This window comes from Chlorocebus sabaeus, chromosome 9 (genome assembly GCF_047675955.1).
Source record: "Chlorocebus sabaeus isolate Y175 chromosome 9, mChlSab1.0.hap1, whole genome shotgun sequence".
NCBI classification, from domain to species: Eukaryota; Metazoa; Chordata; class Mammalia; order Primates; family Cercopithecidae; genus Chlorocebus; species Chlorocebus sabaeus.
The window spans coordinates 104,540,440-104,552,785 of record NC_132912.1 but is presented as its reverse complement, the minus strand read 5'-3'; the positions used below and the strand labels follow the sequence as shown (position 1 = coordinate 104,552,785).

The following is a 12,346-nucleotide window of genomic DNA, read 5'->3' as shown; positions in this document are numbered from 1 at the left end:
TGGCACAATCTCAGCTCACCGAAACCTCTGCCTCCCGGGTTCAAGCGATTCTCTTGCCTCAGCCTCCTGAGTAGCTGGGATTACAGGCATGTGCCACGACGCCCGGCTAATTTTTGTATTTCTAGTAGAGATGGGGTTTCTCCATGTTAGCCAGGCTGGTCTCAAACTCCTGACCTCAGGTGATCTGCCCACCTCGGCCTCCCAAAGTACTGGGATTACAGGTGTGACCCATTGCACCTGGCCCAGAGAACTTGTCAAAATACACTTTCTTTTACAAAGTTTACTTATTCTCTTAATATAAAAAAACATTTATCATGGTTGGGGAGCCTGAGGTGGAAGCTCCCAGGAGTTAAAGACCAGCTTAGACAACATAGGGAGACTGTGCAAAAAATAAAAAACTTAGCCAGGTGGGGTGGTACATGCCTGTAGTCCCAGCTACTTAGGGGGCTAAGGTGGAAGGATCACTTGAGCCCGGGAGGTAGAGTTTGCAGTGAGCTGTGAACATGACTGAGCAACAGAGTGAGACCCTGTCTCAAAAAAAAAATTCAGTTAATAAATAATAAAGATTTATAGGGAACTGGGCTAAAGGGTATTGATCCCAGCCCTAAGCAGCGTTTAGGAAACTCTTCTGTTTTATAAAATGAAAAAATAAAGCCCAGTAAAACACGTGTTACTTTGTTTTCAAAAGAAAAATTGTTGGGTGCAGTGGTTTATGCCTGTAATCCCAGTGCTGTGGGAGGCTTGAATTGAGGTAGGAGGATCGCTTGAGGCCAGGAGTTTGAGATTAGCCTGGGCAACATAGGAAGTCCTTATCTGTACAAAAAATTTTTTAATTACTGTGACATGGTGGGGCACACCTGTAGTCCCAGCTATTTGGGAGGCTCAGGTGAGAGGATTGCTTGAGCCCAGGAGTTCAAGGCTACATTGAGCTATGATTACTCCATTGCCCTTCAGTCTGGGTAACAGAGGAGACCCTGTCTCAGAAAAAGAAAAGTTGTTATAAAATGTACATGGAAGGGTCTGAGCGCGGTGGCTCATGCCTGTAATCCTAGCACTTTGGGAGGCTGAGGCCGGCAGATCACGAGGTCAGGAGATCGAGACTATCCTGGCTAACACGGTGAAACCCTGACTCTACTAAAAATTGCAAAAAAATTGCTGGGCGTGGTGGCGGGCGCCTGTAATCCCAGCTACTCAGGAGGATGAGGCGGGAGAATGGCATGAACCCAGGAGGTGGAGCTTGCAGTGAGCCGAGATCGCGCCATTGCACTCTAGCCTGGGCAACAGAGTGAGACTCTGTCTCCAAAAAAAAAAAAAAAATGTACACGTAAGGAAAAAATAAAAAGTTATATGTCCATTATATTTTAAAGAACCATGATTTTTTTTTTGAAAAAAATATTTTTAAATTTAAAATAAAAAAATAGGGTCTCGCTGTGTTGCCCAGGCTGGTCCGAACTCCCGGGCTCAAATGATCTGCCCACCTTGGCCTCCCAAAGTGCTGGGATTACAGGTATGAGCCCATGCGTCTGGCCAAGAACCACAATTCTTTTAACAAATGGTTGTCGTTATTTCTAGGTCCCAAAGTTGTTTCTAAAGAAATTCCTGTAGAGTCCATTGAAGAAGTGTCTAAGATTATTAAGAGAGCGCCAGTAATCTGGGATAACATTCATGCTAATGATTATGATCAGAAGAGACTGTTTCTGGGCCCGTACAAAGGAAGATCCACAGAACTCATCCCACGGTTAAAAGGAGTCCTGACTAATCCAAATTGTGAATTTGAAGCCAACTATGTTGCTATCCACACCCTTGCCACCTGGTACAAATCAAACATGAACGGAGTGAGAAAAGATGTAGTGATGAGTAAGTAGCCTGTACTTGATCCTTCACCTTGGGAGGAGAGCTGGGGTTAACTAGAGCCAGTGGAAAGTATACTTTCCTTTGTCATCACAACTGAAGCAGTTTTATTTATTTTTTTAAAAAATTATTTTGTTTTACCAAGAAGGAAACAAAACTAAGTGGTTTTATTACGGTATGTTGTTTCATTCTGTTGATGAAGATGTATATGATAAGAAGAAAGGTTGAGTGTCTTTGGACAAGTCACTTAACCTCTTGGCCTCAGTTGTTTTTGTTTTTTTTTTTTAGTATGATTCAGAAGCAGCGTGGTGGCTCACCAATAAGCCCAGGAACTGCGCTCCAGCCTGGACAACAGTTGAAGGACCCAATCAAATAAATAAAAATAAAATAGGATTCAGTCTTTGAAGTCTGAGTACTAGAGGAGACAGTCTTTAAGTGTTTCCATTATCTCTAGAATCATTCCGATAAAATGTATTTTCAGGCAATTTTATTGAAAAGCATATTTTAGATGACTGGATACTCTGAATCTGAGTCACTTAGACCATTTAGATTCAGCTTACATTTACCATTTATGGAACATACTCTTTTTTTATGAGACAGAGTTTTGCTCCATCGCCCAGGCTAGAGTGGAGTGCAGTGGCACAATCTCAGCTCACTGCAAACTCTGCTTCCCAGGTTCAAGCGATTCTCCAGCCTCAGCCTCCCAAGTAGCTGGGATTACAGGCATGCCCGGCTTATTTATTTTTTTTTTTTTTAAAGTAGGGACAGGGTTTCATCATATTGGCCAGACTGGTCTCAAACTCCTGATCTCAGGTGATCCGTCCGCCTAGGCCTCCCAGAGTGCTGGGATTACAGGCATGAGCCACCCTGCCTGGCTGAATGGAATATAGTCTTGTTTTAGACATTGGCTTACTAATTTTTAATTAATGAAAAATCTCTAATAGAGTTCTAAGTAAGGTGTTTGATAATTGTTTATTTACATTTAAATAATCTATCATGTGGCAGATGTGTGATCATGGGCACTGAGGTGGCAAAGAATAAAGTAGTTCCTACTTTTTTTTTCTTTTTGAGATGGAGTCTTGCTCTTGTTGCCAGGCTAGTGCAGTGGTATGATCTTGGCTCACTGCAACCTCCGCCTCCCAGGTTCAAGCGATTCTCCTGCCTCAGCCTCCCGAGTAGCTGGGATTACAGGCATGCGCCACCATGCCTGGCTGATCTTGTATTTTTAGTAGAGACAGGGTTTCTCCATGTTGGTCTGGCTGGTCTTGAACTGCCGACCTTGGGTGATCCACCCGCCTCAGTCTCCCAAAGGGCTGGGATTACAGGCGTGAGCCACTGCTCCTGGCCATTCCTACTTTTGAGAAACAGTCTAGTGTTGGGTAAGGCTTATAGACAATAGTATGATAGTGTGATAAGTGTTGTAATAGTTTAATTTATAAAATGCTGTGTGAACACGGGGGAGAGTGATTATTTTTGCTAAGAGATTTCACAGACTTTTAAGCTGGATCAAAGTATGAGGAGAGTTTGCTGGGTATTAAAGGTTTGTGGGCTGGAGGTGAAAAACACTGAACACTGAAAATTTTTTTTTTCTTTGAGACAGAGTCTTGCTCTGTTGCCCAGGCTGAAGTGCAGTGGCGCAATCTTGGCTTATTGCAACCTCCGCCTCCCTGGTTCACGTGATTTTCCTGCTTCAGGCTCCTGAGTAGCTGGGATTACTGGTGCACGCCACCCCACCCGGCTGATTTTTATAGTTTTCATGGAGACGGGGTTTCACCATGTTGGTCAGGCTGGTCTCGAACTCCTGACCTGGTGATCCTGCTTGCCTCTGCCTCCCAGAGTTCTGGGATTACAGGCGTGAGCCACCATGTCCAGCCTGTACACTGAACTTTTGAAATTCCCTGAATTTTGGCCCATTTTGGGCTACTGAAGTGTCATGATAGTATGTAGGAATATTAATAGTTGTGGTCTATTTCTCAGTTCCATACTCCTGCTTTGAATTTTTTATTGAATTAACATCTCCCTTTTGGCCCAGTCATTGTCATCCTACTCTCCCCATTAGAAAAAAAAAAATAGGAATATTAGTTCAGTCATTGTCATCCTCCTCTCCTCAATGAAAAACAAAAATTGGGAATGTAATTTCAGTGCTGTCAGTGTACGTGGCACTTAACTCTTACATCTTTTAAAGCAGAGCGTGGAACATATTAAGGGTGGCAGACACTGTCCAAATCTGGGACATATGCAGGAAATGTTAAGGAAAGCTAAGAATTGAGTTTTTAAGTACAAAACCAAAGAATTCAGACTTAATTTTCTCTACCACTATCCTAGCTCAGAGCTTTGTTGCCTTATGTGTGCTAATTTGTGGGTCTCTGTCGATTATCTCTTCTTTTTTTTTTTTATATTTGAGACGGAATCTTGCTCTTGTTGTCCAAACTGGAATGCAATGGCCCGATGTCAGCTCACTGCAACCTCTGACCCCTCGGTTCAAGCAGTTCTCTTGCTTCAGCCTCCCGAGTAGCTGGGATTACAGGTGCCTGCCACCATGTCTGGCTAATTTTTTGTGTTTTTAGTAGAGATGGGCTTTTACCATGTTGGCCAGGCTAGTCTTGAACTGCAGGTCTCAGGTGATTCGCCCGCCTTAGCCTCCCAAAGTTCTGGGATTACAGGCATGAGCCACCATGCCCGGCCTCTTCATTTTCCCTCAATGCTTTTATTAATAATGATGTTATGGTCAGGCGTAGTGGTTCACGCTTGTAATCCGAGCACTTTGGGAGGCCTAGGCAGGCAGATCATGAGGTCAAGAGTTCAAGACCAGCCTGGCCAACATGGTGAAACCCCATCTCTACCAATAATACAAAAATTAGCCGGGCATGGTGGCATGCGCCTGTAGTCCCAGCTACTCGGGAGGCTGAGGCAGAATTGCTTGAACCTGTGAGGCGGAGGTTGCAGTGAGCCAAGATCCTGCCACTGCACTCCAGCCTGAGTGACAGGGTGAGACTCCCATCTCAAAAAAAAAAAAAAGTTACAGGGCCCTGAAGGCTATGCAATGTTTTCTTCATACAAAAAGCATGGTTCTTTTGACCTTGACTACCCAACAATTAGTACTTAGTGGACATTTCAGATTGACTCTTCCACTGATACTAAAATTTATATTTCTTATTTCAATTGAGATTTTACATTTAGCATTGCATTTAGGTTACTATCCTAGATGAAATCGTTCAGTGAAGGGTCTTGTTTTTATTTGCATTTTTATGTTTAAGGTTTGTTCTGATTCTAGTCATTTCTGTGGTTATACTATGACAATTAGTTGCATTTATTCTCACTTGTCAGAAGGATTTTGTAATCAAAAGTATTTTTGTGCTCTTTTTTTATTTTTATTTTTTGCAGCTGACAGTGAAGATAGTACTGTATCCATCCAAATAAAGTTAGAAAATGAAGGCAGTGATGAAGATATTGAAACTGATGTACTCTATAGTCCACAGATGGCTCTAAAGCTAGCTTTAACAGAATGGTTGCAAGAGTTTGGTGTGCCTCATCAGTACAGCAGTGAGTTTGGCCATTCTTTGTTAAGGGGGTTAGATCAAATAGTTCAGTCACAAAGTAAAGAACACTGTCGCCCAGGTGCGGTGGCTCACACCTGTAATCTCAGCACTTTGGGAGGCCGAGGCAGGTGGATCACGTGAGGTCAGGAGTTCCAGACCAGCCTGGCCAACATAGTGAAACCTTGTCCCTACTAGAAATACAAAGATTAGCTGGGCATGGTGGCATGTGCCTGTAGTCCCACCTACTTGGGAGGCTGAGGCAGTACAGTCGCCTGAACTTGGGAGGCGGAGGTTGCAGTGAGCCAAGATCGCACCACTGCACTCCAGCCTGGGTGACAGAGCGAGACTTCATCTCAAAAAACAAAAACAAAAACACTGTCATGTGCCTTACCTTAGGCCCACTAAGCAAAGTGAAATTAAATGAAATTGGGGGATCTAGAGAATAAGGATTTTTAAATCTTACTTTTGGTCTTAAATAGCTTTTATTTTGATGGAATGCTATTTTCTCTTAAAAACATATTTTTTGAAGTAATTTAAGGGTTTTTAGATACAAATTTTCAAAAGAGAATGTAATAGTAGATGTTGGCATGTTCATTACCTCCCAACCCCCTTCCATTCCTGCATCCCTAGTGCTGTAGAGAAATCTCATTTTTCTTAGAGGTCAAATTAATTTGAATCTAACATTGAGGTTCCACTTAACAAATATGGTAAAGCATCTTTCTGAATCTAATGTGTTCTGTCTCTAATTCTAATTATCTCTGTGACCATTTTATTTATTTATACATTTGTTTTTGTAGGTAGGCAAGTTGCACACAGTGGAGCTAAAGCAAGTGTAGTTGATGGGACTCCTTTAGTTGCAGCACCCTCTTTAAATGCCACAACCGTAGTAACAACAGTTTATCAGGAGCCCATTATGAGCCAGGGAGCAGCCTTGAGTGGTGAGCCTACTACTCTGACCAAGGAAGAAGAAAAGAAACAGCCTGATGAAGAACCCATGGACATGGTGGTGGAAAAACAAGAAGAAACGGACCACAAGAATGACAGTCAAATACTGAGTGAAATTGTTGAAGCGAAAATGGCAGAGGAATTGAAACCAATGGACACTGATAAAGAGAGCATAGCTGAATCAAAATCCCCAGAGATGTCCATGCAAGAAGATTGTATTAGTGACATTGCCCCTATGCAGACTGATGAACAGACAAACAAGGAGCAGTTTGTGCCAGGTCCAAATGAAAAACCTTTATACACTGCGGAACCAGTGACCCTGGAGGATTTGCAGTTACTTGCTGATCTATTCTACCTTCCTTATGAGCATGGACCCAAAGGAGCACAGATGTTACGGGAATTTCAATGGCTTCGAGCAAATAGTAGTGTTGTCAGTGTCAACTGCAAAGGAAAAGATTCTGAAAAAGTGAGTATGTTTAATTTGCCTGCTGCTGAAGCCTGGGTGGTTCCCCATACTCGTAATGTGGAGAAAGTTCTTAAATGAGTACACTGTAACTGACAGAAAATTGACCATGTTTTAGAATATGTTCTTTAGGCTGGGTATGATGGCTCATGCCTGTAATCCCAGAACTTTGGGAGGCCGAAGCGGGCAGGAGTTCGAGATCAGCCTGGCCAACAAGGTGAAACCCCATCTCTACTAAAAGTACAAAAATTAGCTGGGCATGGTGGCGGGCACCTGTAATCCCAGCTACTCAGGAGGCTGAGGCAGGAGAATCGCTTGAACCTGGGAGGCGGAGTTTGCAGTGAGCTGAGATTGCGCCATTGTACTCCAGCCTGGGTGACAAGAGGGAAATTGTCTTAAAAAAAAAAAAAAAAAAGTATGTTATTTACAGTAGATGTGGAGTCTGCTAAATCTGGTACCTTCAGTTTCATATTTTGCCCTTCTAGTTACCAATAAGGAAAAGTGTTACTTTAGGAATATTTGTCAGTTTGGGGAGACACAAAGTGATACTTTAATGGTTAGGATAAATTGCCAATACCTGACAACATACACAGCTTAATATGTAACTGTCTCTCAGATTATTTTGTTAAGCTTGCAATTTTTTGAGTCTTTTTATTGATCCTCAATAGATTGAAGAATGGCGGTCACGAGCAGCCAAGTTTGAAGAGATGTGTGGACTAGTGATGGGAATGTTCACTCGGCTGTCCAATTGTGCCAACAGGACAATCCTTTATGACATGTACTCCTATGTTTGGGATATCAAGAGTATAATGTCTATGGTGAAGTCTTTTGTACAGTGGTTAGGTAGGTGTACCAGGAATAATCTCTTCTCCTCAAATATATTGTCCCTTTAAAAAAAAATTATCCCACAGGGAGAAAAACATTTAGGGAATTGGCACGTTTCCAAGTCTTTTCAATTATTTGCCTAGGTTTCTTTCAAAAGTAGGCATTATTGAAGACTTGAGATGCAAGTCTTAGTAAATACATCAAGCACATTAATTTTTCTCCCTTGGGCTAATTCAGCATAAGTATCTTAAAAAATATGTTAGAAAGTGTACTGACTTTAACTTGCTCTGACTGAATGCTTTCTGGATGGAACCCTGTATACCACTTTTATCTGATTTGGAGATGAGACACTATGAAATGTGACTCCATAAGCTTTCTGCTGCTTGCTGTGTCTTGATAACATTAATGCTATGTTTAACAGAACAATTGCTGAAATGACCTCTAAGGGGCCTGGCAAGAGGAAGCCATCCTCCCAGCCCTGTGCGCATGCGAGCTTTAGTGTAAGGCTATTCTGGTGCTATTCAGTATTTCACGTGACTTTTTCTTTATCCTTCTACCAAGTGTTGGTTTTACCAGGGGATAGAAATTGTAGTCCCCTAAAACATCTCTGCTACATTAAATGGATGGACTTTTGTATGTCTCCTTTGAACACTTTTTTTTTTTTTTTTTTTTTTTTTAATTGTCAAACTTGGTAAAAAGCACCAGCATGGCCAAGTTTCTCTAGGGACCTCATTTCATTTTCAGGTTTTCAATCCAGCTATAAGGAATATGTAATGGACTTATATACAGCACACAGCAGGCAGCAAGGCTGACTGACCTGTCATAGTTTTCATAGTAGTCACAAATACTGTGAATGGGGTTCATGGTCTTGGTTGTGAAATTGATATCTGAAACACCGTGAGCTTAGAATAAAAAGTAGTAGTGAGATTTTCCACTTTCTGCCTGTATACCTTTTGGGCTCTTAAATGTTTAAAAAAAAAAAGAGTTTCCCTGTGATACAGCTAATTATCTACTAAAAGTAGAGTCTCTGACTGTTAATTTGAAAATATATAACTTTTTTGGGATTGCTGTATATAACAGGTGGAAGAGAGTATTTTGACCTCATGGTAAAAGGCTCTGTATAGCTTCGGGCACAGTGGCTCACCCCTGTAATCCCAGCGCTCTTGGAGGCTGAGGCGGGCGGATCACTTGAGGTCAGGAGTTCGAGACCAGCCTGGCCAACATGGTGAAACCCCGTCTCTACTAAAAAAATGCAAAAATTAGCCACTCGTGATGGTGCATGCCTGTAATCCCACCTACTTGAGAGGCTGAAGCAGGAGAATCGCTTGAACTCAGGAGGCAGAGGTCATAGTGCGCTGAGATCACACCACTGTACTCCAGCCTGGGTGACAGAGGGGGATGCCATCTCAAAAAAAAAAAAAAAAAGAAATATTGGCTGCGCACAGCGGCTCAAACCTGTAGTCCCAGCACTTAGGGAGGCCTAGGTGGGCAGATCATGAGGTCAGGAGTTCGAGACCAGCATGGCCAATATGGTGAAACCCCATCTCTACTAAAAATACAAAAATTAGTTGGGCATGATGGCACATGCCTGTAGTCCCAGCTACTTGGGAGGCTGAGGCAGAAGAATCACTTGAACCCAGGAGGTGGAGGTTGCAGTGAGCCGAGATCGTGTCACTGCACTCCAGCCTGGGTGACAGAGCGAGACTTCATCTCCGGGGAGGCAGAGGTGGGCGGGGAGGCTCCGTATAGCTCCTATACATGGGAGACATCTACCGTTAGGCTCAGGAGACCTCAATATTGGTTGTTGGATGACAACATGTGCCTTCCAGGCTTCTGCTCAGGTTCTTATAATTAATTCTTATAGGGATTTAAACTTAAGTTTCTAAGGCCCTTAGGAATTTTGAACCTGAAATTTGGATTATTGAGCTTGAAATACATTACAGAAAACATTTGATACTCAGTTTTTAATTTAAGAATTATCAGAAGTTAAATTCTTGATTATAAACAGTATTGTTTGTTTCTTAGGGTTTTTATGTCTGCACTTATGGTGGTAGCTTTTGAGAATTATATAGATAGCTCTTACACAATCCCAAGCTCTTATAGCAAGCTTGTCCAACCTGTGGCTCAACACAGATTTGTAAACTTTCTTAAAACATTGTGAGTTTTAAAAATTTATTTATTTTTTAAGCTCATCAGCTGTAATTAGTGTATTTTATGTGTGGCCCAAGACAGTTCTTCCAGTGTGCCCCAGGGAAGCCAAAAGATTGGACATCCCCATCTTGTAACATCTTAAAAGTTTTAAATAATCTTCGTATCCACATAGCTTTACAAAAGCTCACGACAGGGAGAGTATTTTCTTGGTTCTGTAGTAATTTCGGGGGTTTACTGATTAGAACCCTTCCTTTTCCTCCTCTCTCCAGTCCAGCTGGCATTCAGTCCTTTAAACAATGTGGCTATGCAGTACTTTTGATTACTAATGACTTCTATTATCTTCTTCCCCATTGTGTACAGATGGGAGAATCCTCAGCACAAGTGTCTACTACTATTGGATGGACAGCGGCAGATGTTCACAGCGCGTCATGATTAATTAGTTTAAATTGCAAGGTTCTATCTGTGAGGTAGCTGAGGTAGATTTAAGGGCGGTAGACATGAACTGAAGTCACGTTTGCGCAGCGACTGAGGCATTAACCATGTTTTCATTTACACAGCTCTTCGTACATGCAGCTTTTTATTGTAATAGTTGGAAGTGCTAGTTATGTTGTAGTCTCAAAGTAGGGGGTAGGGGAAATTGGCTGATCTTAAAGTTTGAGAGGTATAGTTTTTTTCCTGCAGTGTAAATTACACTGAGTTACGGAATGGGACAGGTTCTCTTATAGTCTAAATTTTGACCCTGTTTCATATTTATTTTACAAATACTACATTTTATGTTTTTTAAAAGTACCCCTACCCTTGAAAAATGACAAACCAGATACAATCTCTTAATGGGCTGAATTGTTAACAAAAAATTGGTTTGCTTTGGGACTGTCTGACTAGCACACTATATCTTGTACTGATGAGACTGTTAACTTGAACAGGAGGTAGAATGCTGTCTTCCAATGGAAAAGAACTATATTGCGCTGCTTTATCTTGTCAGAAGACTAGGCAAGTGATTTTGATTTGGCCTCCAAACATTTGCCTTTAATTATGTCTTACTGTTAGCTAGCTTTATTGCCTATTAGTTAAGTGGTGACTTTAATAGTGACTTCTGTATTCCATGTGTATATTCGGTGTATTGCAAAGATTATAATGGCTGGTCAGAGGAACCAGATACTGTCATACTTTTAAGAAAAGTGTATTTAGCTCTGGACAAAAGAACATCAATTGGCTCTCCTTAGTTCTCAGAATCTGTCAGACTGGTATTGTTATTAGCCAAGTCTGATTTTGAATTTTGTCCAAAAAAATTTTTCTCATTGTGTTTCATTTTGTCAACTTAATTTCTTGTATTTTATTCTACTGACCTTAGTTTTCTGACAAGATTAATCCTCTTCCCCTGCCCTTTTCCCTTACCTGTACCCTTCCTCAAAATGTAAAATGTGACTTCAGACAGGTTTAATTCCTTCATGGGCTGTGATAATAAAGTATCTAATCATCTGTCAGTCATTTTAGTTTATAGTTACTGCAATTTTATGACAGAGCAAGCAGCTAGCTTGATTTGTATAATATCTAGGGAATATATGAAGTTAACCCAGACAAACTTGGGATTTACTTTCCTTCCAGTAATTAAAGAGTAGAACTGATAATACTGATTATTTATTAATTGGAAGAAGGAACATTAGTATTGAAATGCCGTTACTATTTTTAAAAATAATAATTATTATCATAGCCTTGCCCTGAAACCCTGATTATTGTTAGAGAGCTATTTCCACGAAGTGTTTGTCAGTTTGTTGGACATTTGAGACCCCAGGAAATCCCCTTTCTCGTAACGTTCTCCGCTTGGATCTGATCTCAACAGGGTGTCGTAGTCATTCTTCAGCACAATTCTTAATTGGAGACCAAGAACCCTGGGCCTTTAGAGGTGGTCTAGCAGGAGAGTTCCAGGTATCAATATGAATTCACAACTGAATTGACATTTTCTTTGTTTTATGAGAAACCTTATGTTGCGCATCAGATGGCTGGAAGGATTGGTCTGCCGAAGGCTTTCTAGTCCCAAATTCAATTTAGTTACATAGCTGGATTTTTAAATCAAATTTTCCTCCTCTTTCACAGTAATTTCTGAAGGAGATGCTGCCAATCCCCCCCGCGCCTGCGAAGCGCAGCGGCTCTAGGTATACACTTCACATTGTTTCTTTGCAGGTCGCACAGCATTTTAATCTGCGCCCGCAATGCACAATGCGCGCATGCTTGTCTGCCAGTGGAAACTCCATGAGCAAAAAATAGTAATTATGCAAATAAATGGTGAAAAAGCTTTTGGATATTTATCCAGTTATTTTGTAAATATAATGTCCTTGAAAGAATTGTCCATTGCTGAAAATTTAACAAAGTTTTTTTGCTGCTGGAATTTGTTCATGGACTTTCTAGGTGCTCTACTTTTCTCCCCCCAACAGGTGCTCTGCTGCGCACAGCAAACTGAAGCGCATTGCTTTGGGGATAAAGCGTCTCCTGGACAGATAACCCTCTTCAGACCAAACCTCTCCTCCTGACATTCTGTTCTGCCATCTTATCTTAGAGAGATGGTCTATCTAAG

General features: G+C 41.4%; 1 protein-coding gene across 2 annotated transcripts in view; it reads left to right on the top strand.

Annotated features, from left to right (window-relative positions):
- OGA (O-GlcNAcase) overlaps positions 1 to 12,346 on the top strand; it is a 34,968-nt gene that overhangs the window by 13,332 nt on the left and 9,290 nt on the right. Inside the window, exons 7-11 of one of the 2 annotated variants that reach the window (XM_007963927.3) lie at positions 1,573 to 1,857; positions 5,236 to 5,394; positions 6,188 to 6,801; positions 7,467 to 7,641; positions 11,615 to 11,700. In XM_007963927.3, coding sequence (XP_007962118.2) covers positions 1,573 to 1,857; positions 5,236 to 5,394; positions 6,188 to 6,801; positions 7,467 to 7,641; positions 11,615 to 11,700 — 1,319 coding nt within the window. The remainder of the gene's footprint in view (positions 1 to 1,572; positions 1,858 to 5,235; positions 5,395 to 6,187; positions 6,802 to 7,466; positions 7,642 to 11,614; positions 11,701 to 12,346) is intronic. The other variant, XM_007963929.3, reaches the window with a different exon arrangement.